A 17557-nucleotide genomic window follows, 5' to 3' on the forward strand; every position below is an offset into this window, starting at 1 on the left:
GTCAGCATGTGCTTCCAGGGTCTCAGTTCCTCATTCATTTGCCTGGTGGGTTGATGGTGAGCTCAGTCTGGAAGTCTTGGGAGTCCCAGGACCCTAAGACTCTTTGCAAATGGGAGCCTATAGTCTAGGGCTCTTGGCAGAAGTGGATGGGAAACTGTGTAATTCTATTTCATGGAGAATCTCAGAAGTTTTGATTTCCATTCCATATTGGAACAGAACCAGATTTTGACATCTGTCTTCTACAAATCAGACTTACCATTCTCCACCTAGTTCTGTTGGCTACCTTTCAATCCTTTCATATACAAGCTAATGTTAATGATAGCTATCATGGTTATGGTACAGAATACAGTATAGTCACCGCCACCAAAATAAAAGCTCTTTAATTTTCTGTTTGCTTCAATTTCTGTGGAAAATTTCCCCTAAGTTCAGGAATCCTATGTTGATGCTTACAGAATGTCAAAAGTGCATATTAACAAGCTTTTACTATGTTTTCAATATATATCAAAGATACTTATAGTATACTATTAACTGCCACATAATAGTGAAGCTTTTCTTATTTTCAGAGTGCTCTCTTTTACACCCAAAAGAAGTGTGCTGGAGCAGGATGTAGACAGCCGGCAGAGTGTGCCGGAACAGGACGTGGCCAGTCCACATAGCTTATTAATGGGAGAAAATTTCACAGACATTTGCAATAGCTCTCAAATGATTTTGGAAAATAATCAGTGTGGTAAGTATTTCTACCATTTTTTGGTAAATTGTGAAAACTCGAAAAACAAATTTCCATGAAAAGATAAAATATAGGTGAAGGTTGAATCTTTAAATTATGGCATACTGAAAAATGTATGCAATATATAAACATCTTCATTTCCAGTTTAAACTGCTTTTTACCAAAAAAAAATCCCAGGTTTTAAAAAAAAGTATCATTTGTGTTTTTCCGATTTTTTTCACTGTACTTTTGTATCATTCAAATATATAAAAATAACTTGTTTTATTAGGAAAATACAATACATTTCATGAGATACACGTATTATGTGATACATTGGTCTGTGTAAAAAGAAAAGGAGTACTTGTGGCACCTTAGAGACTAACCAGTTTATTTGAGCATAAGCTTTCGTGAGCTACAGCTCATGTTGAAGTAAGGCTATGTATTAGTCTAGAAGATACACACAATAAACAAAGAGGTATGCACGCAAGCTCTGACGTAGGTGCTCATCTGAACGTACTGATGAATCTCATGCCCACCATGTACACATTTCAAGCTGGTAGCAGATAATGGTTTAAAGATCTGGCACACTGAAATGAAAAGAAAATGAAAATCTGTATCAGAATACATTTCAGAACACAAGGCAATATCTGAAAGTTTAAAAAAAAAGGAAAAAACGAGAAAAGGATGAAGCAGAGTGTATGTGCTGCAAATGGTGTGGCCCAATTATTAAATGTAAATATTTATAGGCTAATGGTTCTAAGTCTACAACAGTAAACTCTTTATTCAAATGCAAAGTTTTATTTGGAGATCAGAGATATATTGTTCTTTTAAACTCAGAGGTGGCTTTGTGTTTTGAGTTCTGTTTTAGTTCAGCAGAAAACCACATTTAATTCCATTAATCAAAGTATTAATCTACTGACTACTTTTTCCCCATCCTTTCATCCACCAAAATAATTCCCGATATTTGCCCAGAAAAATTAAGTTTTTTCCCACCAATCTTCACCAGTTTTTGTTGTTGTAGTAATAAACCAATAAATTCAGAGGAAAAAATAAATAAAATAAAATCTGAAAACAAAGGTCCCTAGCAATGTTAGTATTCTGAACTGCTGCAGTGAAGCAGTAGATACAGTAGATATACTGTAGATTACTTGGTAATGTACACTAATATGGGATTCTTCCAATTCTGCTGCACAGCTGCTCTCCTCATTCAATATTAATATGTAGTACCTTCCAACTGTGGATTTCAAAGGCATTCCAATGTTACTGGAGGCTCCAGGACAAAGTCCTGCCCTTCAGCTCAGGCCACCAGATTTTTGCCTCCTGTGGCAGAACAAGTTGATGGTTCCATTTCTCCTGATCATTTTGGTTTATAACTTTAATTTTTATTTGTTTTTCTTGCAGTAGAGACTTCATTTTGACTTCTAGCTCCTCTCTCCCTCTCCTGAGGTGAGGCATAGGGTTTTGAATTGGAGAGAGGTATAGGTCCTCAAAACATGCATAAAGCAGCAACTCCATTGTGGGAGGTTAGATCAGGAGCATGAGCATTCTCACAGAGGGGAGAAACCCTCACAGCCTGCTCAAGGATAAGTCTTGCAAACTCTAGAGAGTCCCAAAAAGGCAAAAGCAAGCATCGCCTTAATAAGGTGTCAGTTCATTTTGTTGATTAGCAAGTGGTGTAAATGTCAGTGTTTAAACCCTGACTTCCCACCCCGAGGGAAATGTTTGCTTGAACCTTTTCCCCTCCACAGAAGTTCTTTCATAGTGTTCTGTATTGGTCTTACTGACCCTCTCCCATCTGATAGCATGTCTGGGCATGCTAAGAAGCCTGTTACTCCTGTGAGGATTTGCATCAGGTTTGTTGATCAATATATGCAGGTTAACATACATATACATGTAATAATTAGGGCTGTCGATTGCAGTTAACGCATGTGATTAACTCAAAAAATTAATCGTGATTGCAAAAATTAATCACAATTAATCATACTTATAACAATAGAATGCCAATTGAAATTTATTAAATATTTTGCATGTTTTTCTACATTTTCAATGTTGATTTCAGTTACAATGCAGAACACAAAGTTCATAGTGCTCACTTTATATTATTATTTTTGGTTACAAATATATGCACTGTTAAAATGATAAATAAAAGAAATAGTATTTTTCAGTTCACTTCATACAAGTACAGAGAGCCTCCGCTGGCTCATTACAGAAGCAGCTTTGCCTCTCCCGAAATTGACACCACCTCATCTACTGTTGGGAGTGGACTACATCCACCCTGATAGAATTGGCCCTGTCAACACTGGTTCTCCACTTGTGAGGTAACTCCCTTCTCTTCTTGTGTCAGTGTATTTATGTCAGCATCTGTAACTTTCACTTCATGCATCTAAAGAAGTGAGGTTTTTACCCACGAAAGCTTTTGCTCAAATAAATCTATTAGTCTTTAAGGTGCCACCGGACTCCTTGTTTTTGTGGATACAGTCTAACACAGCTACCCCCAATACATGACATTAAATGATATTCTACACCACTGGTGGGCAACCTGCAGCACGCGGCCCATTAGGGTAATCTGCTGGTGGGCCGTGAGATTGTTTGTTTACATTGACCATCCAGAGGCACGGCTGCCCTCAGCTCCCAGTGCACGTGGTTCGTTTTTCACAGCGAATGGGAGCTGCAGGAAGCAGCACAGGCATAGCATTTATTCCCCAAGTTTAAATCAATTTAAACATCAGAGCCAGTCTTTGGGAGTTTTAGCAGTCTTGTGGGCAGAGAAGACTGCTATATCTCCTATAGCAATATCTGTTAGGCTGTCCTGTGGCCAATGGTGTGGAAATTCACCAAATTCTACAAATTGATCATCCAGTCTTCAACCAGTGATGATTGTGGCAGAAATTTTCTCTACACCATAATTAGGGCTGTTAAGCGATTAAAAAAATTAATCGCAATAAATCGCGCTGTTAAACAACAATAGAATACCATTTATTTTAAATATTTTTGGATGTTTACTGCATTTTCAATTACAACACAGAATACAAAGTGTACAGTGCTCACTTTATATTTATTTTTGATTACAAATATTTGCACTGTAAAAAAAATTGTGTTTTTCAATTCACCTCATACAAGTACTGTCGTGCAATCTCTTTTATCATAAAAGTGGAACTTACAAATGTAGAATTATGTACAAAAAACGTGCATTCAAAAACAAAACAATGTAAAACTTTAGCGCCTACAAGTCCACTCAGTCCTACTTCTTGTTCAGTCAATCACTCAGACATACAAGGTTGGTTACAATTTGCAGGAGATAGTGCTGCCTGCTTCTTGTTTACAGTGTCACCTGAAAGTGAGAACAGGCATTCACATGGCACTTTTGTAGCCAGCATTGCAAGATATTTACATGCGAGATATGCTAAACATTCGTATGCCCCATCTGACATGTAAATATCTTGCAACGCTGGCTACAAAAGTGCCATGTGAACGCCTGTTCTCCCTTTCAGGTGACATAGTAAATAAGAAGCAGGCAGCATTAGCTCCCATCAGTGTAAACAAACTTGTTTGTCTTAGCAATTGGCAGGATAAGAAGTAGGACTGAGTGGACTTGTAGGCTCTAAAGATTTACGCTGTTTTGTTTTTGAGTGCAGTTACACTTGCACAATAAAGAGAGTGCACTTCAATACTTGTATGAGGTGACATGAAAAATACTATTTCTTTTGTTTATCATTTTTACAGTGCATATATTTGTAATCAAAAAATAATATAAAGTGAGCACTGTGAACTTTGTATTCTGTGTTGTAATTGAAATCAATATTAAAAATGTAGAAAAACATCCAAAATATTTAATAAATTTCTGTTGATATTCTATTGTTATAAGTGCGATTAATTTTTTTAGTTAATTGCGTGAGTTAACTGCGATTTAATTGACAGCCCTAACCATAATGCCTTACTAAGGTGAAGATGAGCGTATTTATTTTCCTAATATTTGGATATCCAGAGTGAAAAGGATGCTGCTGCTTCTCACTCTGGATGCGCGCGGTTGTGGAAATCCCATCATAACAGATCTGTGGACCTTAGTATAATGAATAATAGGAAATTTATCCAAGTTTACCTGATAATTACCTTTCTTTGAATAATAGGGCCACAAATGTGGCCTACCCTGGAAATAAGGGGACAGTGTGGAATCAGCTAGAGATAGAAATTGACGTGCAAAGTACATAGAATCATAGACTTTAAGGTCAGAAGGGACCATTATGATTGTCTAGTCTGACCTCCTGCACAACGCAGGCCATAGAGTCTTACCCACCCACTCCTGTAACAAACCCCTTACCTATGTCTGAGCTATTGAAGTCCTCAAATTGTGGTTTAAAGACTTCAAGGTGCAGAGAATCCTCCAGCAAGTGACCTATGCCCCACGCTGCAGAGGAAGTTTATTTTGTTAAGGAAAATTCTTCCCATCCTCTGTAGTTGGAGAAATTGTGCTAACTGTAGTTCGAAAAATGTCAACTATCACTGAGTTAGAAATGTCGGATGAAATTATCCTGTGTATGGAAGTTGTCTCAACTGGCATGTACTTCAGGGATCAGAATATTCTCCTGCAGCCAATTACTTGGTTCTGCTTCCAAAATGCAACCACGCTGAAGTATCCATCATAAGTATTCTTTATTACTAAAAGGAAGGAAATTTTCAGAGAAGGTTGGGTACATTTTCCTCTTCTGTTTATATTAGTAGCACTATGAATTTGTTCTGTGCTGTTTTACAAGCCATGTGTGACCTCTTTTCAAATTACTAAATCCCGTAATTTGAAGAGTTAAATTCAGTACAGGGCTGTGTACTGTTCTAGATTGTTTTAATATCTTTATGGCTGCATGGTGCATTTTTCTTCTTTCATAGCCTTTTGTCCAATAGTGCTGGGTCTGATTTTGGTACCTTTTAATGCAAAATACAATGGTTTCCTTTTTAATTAGTGATTCGTCGTAGTTTGCATGTAAATGGATTTAAAAACATCCCAAAGTAGTAATAACCAGTCTGAAAGAAAATAAATATTTGATAATCCTAACTTGGATACCATTAAATTATCTCTTCTTCACCTTGGAACAGACTTCAATGATGAAATTTACACGATATAGATAACTTTTGGTGGAGTAAATTAATACTATATGCTGAATAAAATATATTGTTTTTAATTTAGATGCTATATCTGAACTTAAAGCAGAAGAATCTACACCGCATCATCGCAAATGGTACTGGAATTTAAATTTATATTAATGCAAACTTTTTGTAGTGAGAAAATGTGTTATCTGCTTCATCTTTCAGTTTTTAATGTGAACTTAGTGCTCCTGAAAGGTGTGAGATTTAACAACCCTGATTATTGAAATCTTCAATTTACCCACACAACAGGTACAATACAGTGGTAGTTCTAGTTACTCCTCTCTGCTTTCACCAATATGCCACAACCCTGAACTACTAAGGGTGTAAGTTTACCATGTTCTCCTTGCCCATTCAGGTTTTGATTTATGTTCTGAGACTGCCAGTAAGGATGCCAGTTATGTGGTGATATTTGTCATGTAATGTCTCCACACTAGGAAGTGGATTGAAACAAACATTCATTTCACATCAGTCAGCAAACAGTCATAAGATAGTATCAGCTTTGGTCACAGCGAGCCTGGGCTGGATTTGAATCGTCAACCTGGATATTAAAGACTTTCTCCCATCAGAAATCCTCTGAGCTGTCAACCCAGTCCTTCCCCACTCATTATTTGTTTCTAATTAGATGAATTTGTTTATTTTCCCTAAAAAGATTCTTTCAGAAACATAACTGAAATTTTTTTCAACACTATAAATGAGCATAGCAATTTAGAGTCCATAGAATAAGACCCCTTTCCTTGAATATATACAATATAATTACTGTAATCTTGTGCCAAAGCTGGTTGGATGCAGAAGAAAGATTTTAAAATTCTGATACTTTGGCCAGGTGAGAGAGGCAAAGAGGAGGTCCTTTTTTTCTGTGATTGCATAGACAAAACTCGGACATCAAAAAATATTCACATTGTGGATAGTCTAGTTCATTCAAATTTTGCTGCTGGTTTGTGTACCTCTCATTATGAGATAATTATGTGATGCTTTGTGGAAAAGATTGATCAGGTATAGTTTGAGCTGTGTACTTTCATGCAGACAGAGCAAGATCCTGGGGGCATGAATTCTAAATCCTTTGTCAGTTTGAGTCAAAGTCGCTCTTCGAGATACTGTAGCTGCTGAGAAAAGCTTGTGCCAATCTGTGCCTTGGACCCTTATTCTTCCTGACCGTTGAAAGCCAGCAAGTATAATTGATCATGAGGTGTTTTTGACTGGTTTGCAGACTTCGGTGAGAGTTGATGGGTTTCTCCTTCAGTGGCTTCTTTTTCTCTCAGAAACATCTTAGTGGTTAGTTGGGGAAAATAGCTGCTCTTCTGTACAAACTCTGGAGTGTCATATTGCAGGGTGGTATTGTCATTCTTAGTCAGCGTGATGTGACGTTATTGGTGAAAGTCAGTGATAAGAAATGGAAGGATAACATTTTCAGACCACACCAAACTTTGTCTCACTCTGGTCTAACTCTGACATTGCAGTTAAGGGCCTTTGCCTATGTCTAGTGGAGATTGGGCAGTGGATGACAGGTAGCTGGCTGAAGCTCAATCCATACATGACCGAAATGATCATAGAACCGTAGAAAATTAAGGGCGGGGAGGGGACCTCAGTAGGTCATCTAGTCCAGCTCTCCGTGCCTTGGGAGGACCAAGTTTACTTAGGCCATCCCTGATAGGCATTTGCCAACCTGTTGTTAAAAGCCCCCAATGACGGGGATTCCAAAACCTCCCTTGGAAGCCTATTCCAGTACTTAACTATAGTTATAGTTAGAAAGTTTTTCCAAATATCTAATCTCTGTTCATTGCTGCAGATTAAGCCTGTTATCGCTTGTCCTACCTTTGGTGGACATAGAACATTTGATCATCAGCCTGTTTTATAACATCTCTTAACATATATGAAGACTGTTATCAAGTCCCCCACAGTCGTCTTTTCTCAAGACTAAACATACCCAGTATTTTTAACCTTTCCTCATAGGTAAGGTTTTTTTAAACCTTGTATCATTTTTGTTGGTGTCCTCTGAACTCTCTCCATTTTATCCTTAGTGTGGTGCCCAGAATTGGACACAGTACTGAAGCTGAGGCCACTGCTGAGTACAGCGGAACAGTTACCTTCCAGATCTTGCATATGTCATTACTTTTATTATGTCCTAAAATGATATTAACCTTTTTCATAATTGCATCACATTGTTGGCTCATACTGAATTTGTGATCCACTAAAACCTGCAAATCCTTTTCAGCAGTACTACCACCTAGCCAGTTATTCCCCATTTTGTAGTTTTAATATGGAGCTATACATATCTCATAGAACTGGAAGGGACCTTTCAAGGTCATCAAGTCCAGTCCCCTGCCTTCACAGCAGGACCAAGTACCGTCCCTTATTTTTGCCCTAGATCCATAAATGGCCCTCTCAAAGATTGAGCTCGCAACCCTGGGTTTAGCAGGCCAATGCTCAAACCACTGAGCTATCCCTTGCCCCAGTTGTGCATTTGATATTTTTCTTCCTAAGTGTACTTATCTTGATTGAATATCATTTCAGACCAATTCTTCAATTTGTCAAGGTCACTTTGAATTCTAATTCTGTCATCCAGAGTGCTTGCAATCCCTCCCAGTTTGGTGTGATCTGCATATTTTATAAATATACTCTCCACTCCATTATCAAAGACATTAATGAAAATATTGAATAGTACTGGAGCCAGAGCTGACCCCTGCAGGGTCCCACTGCATGTGCCCTTCCAGTTTGACAGCAAACCATTTATAACTACTCTTTGAGTACTTGTGGCACCTTAGAGACAAACAATTTTATTTGAGCATAAGCTTTCGTGAGCTACAGCTCACTTCATCGGATGCATTCAGTGGAAAATACAGTGGGGAGATTTATATACATAGAGAACATGAAACAATGGGTGTTACCAATTTCATGTTTTCTATGTATATAAATCTCCCCACTGTATTTTCCACTGAATGCATCCGATGAAGTGAGCTGTAGCTCACGAAAGCTTATGCTCAAATAAATTTGTTAGTTTCTAAGGTGCCACAAGTACTCCTTTTCTTTTTGCAAATACAGACTAACATGGCTGCTACTCTGAAACCTACTCTTTGAGTATGGCCTTTCAACTAGTTTTGCACCTACTTTTATAGTAATTTCATCTAGACCACATTTTTCCAGTTTGCTTATGAGAATGTCATGTGACACTGTCAAAAGCCTTACTAAAATTAAGATCTGTCATATCGTCTGCTTTCCCTCTATCCACTAGACCAGTAACACTGTCAAAGAAGGAAATTAGATTGGTTTGGCATGATTTGTTCTTGACGCATCCATGCTAGCTACTAAGGATTACACTATTATCCTTAGGTGCTTACAAATTATTTGCTTAATAATTTGTTCCAATATCTTCCCAGGTATTGAAGTTAGGCTGACTGGTCTATATTTCCCTGGGTTCTCTTGCTCCCCTTTTAAAAGATTCAGTGGAAAATGCATCCGATGAAGTGAGCTGTAGCTCACGAAAGCTTATGCTCAAATGAATTTGTTAGTCTCTAATGTGCCACAAGTACTCCTTTTCTTTTTGCGAATACAGACTAACACAGCTGCTACTCTGAAACCTTTTAAAAGATAGGTACTATGTTTGCCCTTCTCCAGTCTTCTGGGACCTCACCCATTGTCCACGAGTTCTCACAGATAATCACTAATGATTCTGAGATTGCTTCAGCTATTTTTTTTATGTATCATAGGGTATATTTCATCAGGCCCTGATGATTTGAGTACATCTAACTTATCAAAATATACTTTAACCTATTAATAATGATTGTATTAAATATCTGGTCACAATTAACCTTTTTAGTGGACACTGAAGCAAAATAGACATTAAACATCTCAACCTTGTTTAAGTTAATTATTAGCTCTCCTTCCACACTAGGTAGACAGACATACAGTTTCCTTCGTCTTTTTGTTGATCATAACGTATTCATAGAACTTTTTCTTGTTGCCTTTTATGTTCCTTGCTACGTGGGACTCATTTTATGCCTTAATTTTTCTGATTTTGTCCCTACATGCTTCTGCTATTCTTTTGTACTCCTCCTTAACAGTTTGTCAGTGTTTCCACTTTTTGTAGGATTCCTATCTGATTTTTAGGTCATTAAAGAGCTCCTGATGGAGCCATACTGGCCTTTTACTATTCTTCCAACTTTTCCTTTGCGTCGGGATAGTTGGCTGTTACACCTTTAATATTGTCTCTTTGAGAAACTGCCAGCTCTCCGTTATCCCTTAAATTTTTTTTCCCCATGTAATGTTACCTACCAGTTCTCTGAATTTGTTAATGTCTGCTCTTTTGAAGTTCATTGTTCTTATTCTGCTGCTCTCACTCCTTCCTTTCCTTAGAATCATTAGGTCTATTATTTCATCATAACTTTCACCCAGATTGCCTTCAACCTTCAGATTTGCAACCAGTTCCTCCCTGTTAGTTAGAATCAAGTCTAAAATGGCTGTCCCACTCATTACTTCCCCCACCTTCTGAAACAAAAAGTTCTCCCCAGTACATTCCAAGAACTTGTTGGACATTTTGTGTTTTGCCGTAGTACATTTCCAACAGATGTCTGGTTAGTTAAAATCCTCCATTACTACCAGGTCTTGTGTTTTGGATATTTGTTATAGAAGTGCCTCATCTATCTCTTCCTGATTTGATTTTTCAATAAATCAAATAAATAAATAGTAGGACCCCTGCCCTGATTCCAGCCCTGTTTTTTTCCCTTTTACCTTCACCCAGAGACTTTCAACTGGTCTGCCTCTCACCATCTTCTGGGCCTCAGAACAAGTGTATATATTCTTGATGTGTACTGCAAAACCACCTCCCTTTTTACCCTGCATATCTTTTCTGAACCAGCATATACCTCTCTATACAAATATTCCAAGTCATGAGATTTATCCCACCAAGTCTCAAAGATACCAATTTAAATAATAATTTAGCGTATGTACTAAAATACTTCCAGTTCTTCCTGTTTGTTCTCCATACTCCCCTCATTTATGTATAGACATCTAAGATGTTGAACAGGTTTTCCCCACTGTTATCCCTCTTGTTGCTCCTGTGTCCCATTGTAATTTTCATTTCCCCCCCCCCCCCCCAACATTTACCCCTATGTTATCATCACCTTTTTTATGCCTACTTGTGGGCTTTTGTCACCTTCCCTTTTTGAACCTAATTTAAAGTCTTCCTCACCAGGTTGGTAAGGTGGTGTATGGAGCTGCCTTTCTCCTTGTTGGTTAAGTGGGATTATCTTTTCCTAGCAGTCTTCCTTCCCAGAGAAGCATCCCATAGTTGAGGAAGCCAAAGCGTTCACATCAACATCATCTGCAGAGCCATGCATTCATCTTCAGGCTGTGTTTATCCTGCCTGGGCCCTTATCCTCAGCCAGGAGGATGACCAGAAACACCACCTGCACCCCTGATTCCTTCCCCTTCACACCCAAAGCCCTGTTGTCAGTACTGGCCTGCTCGGGTTGGACCTGGCAGTTTCGTTACTGCCCACATGGATGAGCAGCATGGGGTAGCAGTCAGGGACAGATGAGCATCAACAGTCTTTGACAATAGGTTGGGAGAAGCAGCCTGAGGAGATTATAGACAGTCCCACTGATTCATAGGGTTTGTCTGTCATTCATTACCCAGGTTCACAACTTTGGGGTAGTTTTGAATCAGTGGCTCTTGTTAGATAAGCACTTTACAACAGCGATCGGGAATATGCATTTTCCATCTGTTCCTGGCGAAGAAGTTATATGACCTTGCCTTTCAGATGTGGACTCTGCTGGTGTGTGTTCATGCCTTTGTTACCTTAAAATTAGATTATTGCAGTACACTCTACACCGTAAATTCATTTGGATACTGAAGGTGATGCAGAATATAGCAGCCTACCCAGTAAAAGGTGTACCTCACTGGGAGTGCATGACCACACTGCTCCCTGATCTGCACTGGCTGCCTTTTCTCTTCTTGGAGGGGTTTAAGGTTTTTACCTACAAAGCTCTAAATGTTCTGGGACCAGCCTACATGAAATATTGACTCCCCGCACCTGTCACATGATGGTGAGATCAGCAGAGGTGCATGATCTTGACTGTCCTCCTTCGCTATAATGGGAGGAGTGGGGTGGTTGGTAAGGCATTCTTTCTTGAAATCACTTTGACTTTGCAACTTGCTGCTTCACTCTAAGTACAAAAAAGCCTGCCTCTGCATCACACTGAAAAAGACTTTATTTGCTAGGGCACATTTTTCAAGTCTCTGTGCACGTAGATCCCACTCTTGGTGTGCATATGCATTCTGCACAAGAGTCTGGAAGGTTTTCTTCAGCAGTGACCACTAGGGGACATGCACCTGCATTTCCACTCCTGAGGGCATAAAGGGTGGAGCAACCCTGTCCATTCCCCAGTTCCTTCTGACTGCCCTTTGGCAGAGAGGTGGAACAACTGAATGTCCCACCTACATCTCTAACTGAGTTTAAGATAATTGCTATAAATACTTAGTAGTGTTTAGTTTTTTCAGTGTTAATGGGCCATTCTACCTTAAATGGTCCCTTACAATATATGCTAACTACTTGCGCTAAATAATCTGTTCTACCTTGCATTTTGCTGTGACACTGGGATCGTGGGCTCTCTCTACTCTGGAGTCCTCTTCCTTCAATTGATACCACAGATTCAAGCTAGCCCTCAAAACTCAGTAAGGCTCTGTCTTTGGCTATTAGGCCACATGACATTTGTTAACTTACATGATGCTATTTGCAAGATTCAGACTAAGTCCCCTACAGTCATGGATCAAATCAGTATATCACCCAAGCATTCACTGCATGGGGAAAACAGGTAAGAATCCCTTAGGAGATAGTTTTGTCTCTTCATTAATGGCTAAACTCCAGCAATGTATGTCAGGGAATTCCATTTAATAATCAGATGTCTGCCAAGACAGCAATTACCAACACCTGAAAGAAGGTTTGGGGAGCTCACTTAGCTTATTTTCAGTCTGATGGTACTTGAGCAATAATAAATTCCCAGAGTATTATGGAAGGTGAGGCAGGACGAGGCTCAAATTATCCTTGTAATGCTACTGTGGCCGTCAGTTGTGTTTCTTGTGTCTACTACTGCTATTGAGAAGACAGTCGATAACACTCCCTTTGTGGAAAGACATTATCTCTCAGAATGATGGCCTAGTACTTCATTCAGACTCAGCTTCTCTTCACGTAACGGCATGGAGGATACCTGGATGACTTCCCAGAGCGTGAGAGTCCAGAGCAGAAGACCCTCCACACAGAAGAATTTTCTATTTTGGCGAAAGCAAGGGTCTGTGAGCCAGTTAATTTTTCCATCCTGTTAATTTTTGATTATTTATTAACTTTGACAATCAGGATTATCTTTGGGTTCCATTACAATGCACTTGGCAGCAGTCTCAGCTTGTCATCCACCAATAGCAGGTTCTTCAATTTTTTTTCACATCAAATAGTTGCAAGATTTCTAAAGGGTTTGAATCAGATATTTCCTCCAGTTTGGATGATTTCTCCTCCTTGGGCTTTAAATCTGCTTCTTTAGTTGTTAATGGTTTCCCTCCCCCCCAACTTTTATCTTCTATGCATCATTTATCGATCAGGGCATTCCTAGTAGGAATTATGTAAGTTCTGAAAGTGAAATTCAAGCTCTCATGTCAAATTCTTCATGCAGACAGAGTAGTGTTAAGACCCTGGATGCCAGGACAGTCCTTTTGTATTATGTAAGTAGAATAAGATCTTTTTGATGATCATCCACAGGTGGCCTGTGGTAGCAAGACCAAAGGGAGACTGATCTCAACTCAGAGATTGTCCAAACGGATCGTTGACTATATCAGGACATTGTGTCAGTTTAATTAACTAGATCTTCCAGTGCAAACAACCAGAATCTTGTAGCCTTCAGCAGCATGTTTCAGTAATGGAATTCTGTAAAACAGCAGTGTGTTCTTTGGTCCATACATTTGCCAAACATTACTCACAGGTGGTAGCATCAAGAGTAATTGCCCAGGTTGACAGGGTGGTTCTCAGTCCTTATTCAGAAGATCTCTAAGCTTCCACTTCCAGATAGATAAAGCTGTGGCTAATCACTGTGAGTGGGAGCCATATGCACAGAGACTCAGAAGAAAGGACAGTTGGTTACCTTATACTAACTGTGTTTCTTCAAGATTTTCTGTGCATGTGGATCCCACAAATGACCCTCCATTCCCACACCTAAGAGTCTTCCCATCTGGGTAGTGGGTGGGGTCATTCTGCCCTTTTTGTCCTTGGGAGATGAAATCTGGGGGCATGCATGGCACATGCACGGTCCCTAATAGACACTGCTAGATAAAAGTTTCTGGTCTCCTGTGCAAAGGGTGCACAGTTGGATCCACAGGCACAGAACATCTTGGAGAATCAGTTTTACTATAAGTAAAGTAACCATCTTTTGCTGGAGGAGAAAGTTTGAAATGGGGTTTTGAGTAAAGTGGCAGGGTATATTTAATTGTTATACTTATTAGGTGGTATGTTAACCTTTCTTTCTATTCTTTTATTATGATGGGTGATATTCCTATTGATCATGAGTTCAGTTATTGTTAGTATGCCTAGAACTTTTGTATGTGTTCATATTTTAAATTTAAATAAGTTCAATTTAACTAGTCTTTTTAAAATTTTAGTTTCTATCCAGAAATAAAGTGGTTTCAAAAGGAAGATATTGTTACCATGAAGATAAAAATAAGAAATATACGTGACTATAAATGTGAATTTTTTGGAGATAAGGTTGTTTTCAGGTAGGTTCAAAATATGTTATACATAGAAAAATAAAATGTCTTACCAGCTTCCATTTCATTTGCCAAAAAAAGCTAACAATTTTGTTTAAACAAATACAGTGCTTTTTCAGGAGACAAATTTTATGTGGCTGACATGGAGTTGCATGCAAACATACTTAAAGGAAAGTCTGTTTGTGTGATTAAGAATGAAGAACCTGTTCTTATCCTTGCAAAAGACAAGAAGGAATTTTGGTGCCGTCTACTAAAGCATAAGGTGAATTATAAATATCAATTAAAATATGTATTTATTCTTAAAGTATTAACATTATGTATTGAAATATATATAGTTAGCCATTGTATTTCTGTTAACAGAATCCTAATGTGTCTTTTGATTTTGAACACTGGGAAGATTTTGAAGATAAAAGCCCCTTTCCTGTTGGTAAGACATTAACAAATATCGGTGTTAACATAAATTTGTTATCAAACTATTAAGTCATTGATGTTGTCTAATTTAAGTTTACATACTGCTATTTACCTGAGAATAGGTAGTTCTCACTGCTAGAAATGTTAGTGTTTATCAAAAACCTTTTGCTAACAGAAGATTTTTTTTTTGCCTGTATATCGTTAATTTTGGTCATGTACATTGCAGTTTAGATAATGTTTTTAGAGTAACTTTTTAAAAGATCATTCAGTACTCATTTGTTCCTGCTCATATTGCTCAAGCAATCTGGACTAGTAGGATTCTGTTGTATAGATACTGATCTCAAAGACCTAAAGAGTTAAACTCTCTCACTATCCAACATTAAGCAGTGATAGATAGGTTTGAAGTTTTTTTTCAAAGACCTTTGATATACTTGGTTACTTGGCAAATACCCAAAAGCATTTATTCAGGTTGAAAATTTATTGATTAAGCTCAAGAAAATGAGGAATTAAAACAAGCTTTTATATTGAAACTGTAATTATGCAGAACAAACTTATTCCCTACCAAAAGTCTCTCTCCTTTAGGAGTCAAAATATCAGTCTCTTACTTTAATTTCTTTGAAGAGGAAAGGGTTAATTTCACTCTGTCCTGATGTGTGAAGGACATTTACTTACCCTGTTTTAAACAGGCATACATAAGATCAGGGGTGGGCAAACTTTTTGGCCTGAGGGCCACATCGGTGTTGCGAAACTGTATGGACGGCTGGGTAGGGAAGGTTGTACCTCCCCAAACAGCCTGGCCCCTGCCCCTTCCCACTTCCCGCCCCGCTCAGAACCCCTGATCCATCCAACTCCTCCTGGGACCCCATCCCCTATCCAACTCCCCCTGCACCCTGTCCCCTGACTGTCCCGACCCCTGTCCACAGCCCAACCCCCAGACAGGCCCCCGAGGACTGCCAAGCCTATCCAACCCCCCTGTTCCCCGTCCCCTGACCCCACCCCAAACCTCCACCCCATCCAACCTTCCCCGCTCCCTGTCCCCTGACTGCTCCGACCCCTATCCATACCCCTGTCCCTAACCGCCCCCCAGGACCTCACCCCCTATCCAACCCCTCCTGCTCCTTGTCCCCTGACTGCTCCTACACTATCCACACCGCTGCCCCCTGACAGCTCCCCCAGGACTCCCACGCCTATCCAACCGCCCCCTGCTCCCTGTCCCCTGACTGCCCCCACAACCCCCTGCCCCTTATCCAACCCTCCCCACCCCCTTTCCATGCTGCTCAGAGCAGCAGGAGCTCGCAGCCCCGCCGCCTGGCCAGAGCCAGCCACGCCTCCCATGCTGCCCGGCAGGAATGGCGAGCCAGACTGCTGGTGGCGCGACGGACTGAGGCCGTGCGGGAGGGGCCAGGGGCTAGCCTCCCCGGCTGGGAGCTCAGGGGCCGGGAAGGACAGTCCCATAGGCCGTAGTTTGCCCACTTCTGTTCTAAATCCATAAGAAAGTGGACCCCTCTTTCACTTTATTGCTCAAAGTTCACAGAGCTGGTTAGGAAAACATTCTTTTAAGCTTGTATCACAGCCAAATAATTTAATTCTATTTTCTGTCTCCTGAAGTACAAGTTTAATGGATATTAATTTCACTTTTGATGTATAACATATTCTCTCCCCTGTTAAGCATCTAGATCAAATAGTTATTTACACACAACCTCCCAAAACCAGGTAAGTTCAGGCTCTTTTGAATTGGTTTAGAGAAATGAGTCTTGCTTCTAATCCTGAATGCCGCATCCTTAACAGAGCACCAGTTCCTGCATGCCATTATTTTCTTTCATCAGTTTCTTTTTTCTCCAGTGTGTGCTTTATTTTTAACTACAAGTCCGCAGTACATTTTTTATACTACTTCATCAAAATATATTATAATCTGTTTTTTTTGTTTTACATAATTTACTACAATTTCCCCCTTCATTATTGTAGGTACACAAAAAGCACATCATTCTGCTGCATTGATAACAGAAGAAATGGAAGAATCCTCAGAAGATAGTGGAACAGAGAGTGATGACTAACTAGCCAGCAGATAAATCTCTATCAATCCCTTTTCTTCTCCCAACCCAGAATGATTATTAAAGATTTTTTTTGCAGTCCTTATTCAGATGAGTATTTCCTCTAAACTCTGTGGAACTAATTGCAGAGTTTAAGGGCTGCAGGATCAAGTCTTTAATTTGTTTAGTAAAATAATAATGAACAGAGCCCTTTTATTGTATTAAAATATGTTGTTTGATTTATTTTGGATACTTGAATTTGATATATTTTATACCATACAAGAAGAAAGGTTATGTATGTTCCCCTCGGTGTTTTTTGTTAATTTACTTTAAAATAGCTTTGTCACTTATTGATGGTGTACTGTATAAAAAAAACTATGCTGCCCAGATAGCAAAAATAAAGAAAAGGACTAAACTGGGTATGGGGAGCAAATGGTTGGTTTAGTGGATTGGTAATAAGTTGCAGAACTTCTAGGTCACTGATGCATGTTTAGTCTGTATTAACCATTTAAAACTATTGCCATGTTAT

General features: G+C 39.2%; 1 protein-coding gene across 1 annotated transcript in view; it reads left to right on the top strand.

The window, feature by feature from the left end:
- Positions 1–17176, top strand: part of TDRD12 (tudor domain containing 12) — a 123565-nt gene extending 106389 nt beyond the window's left edge. Inside the window, exons 28-33 of the mRNA XM_074968717.1 lie at positions 564–727; positions 5886–5937; positions 14483–14596; positions 14696–14849; positions 14948–15014; positions 16964–17176. Coding sequence (XP_074824818.1) covers positions 564–727; positions 5886–5937; positions 14483–14596; positions 14696–14849; positions 14948–15014; positions 16964–17052 — 640 coding nt within the window. The 3' untranslated portion in view covers positions 17053–17176. The remainder of the gene's footprint in view (positions 1–563; positions 728–5885; positions 5938–14482; positions 14597–14695; positions 14850–14947; positions 15015–16963) is intronic.
- The last annotated feature ends 381 nt before the right edge of the window (positions 17177–17557 follow it).

This window comes from Natator depressus, chromosome 12, assembly GCF_965152275.1.
Source record: "Natator depressus isolate rNatDep1 chromosome 12, rNatDep2.hap1, whole genome shotgun sequence".
NCBI classification, from domain to species: domain Eukaryota; kingdom Metazoa; phylum Chordata; order Testudines; family Cheloniidae; genus Natator; species Natator depressus.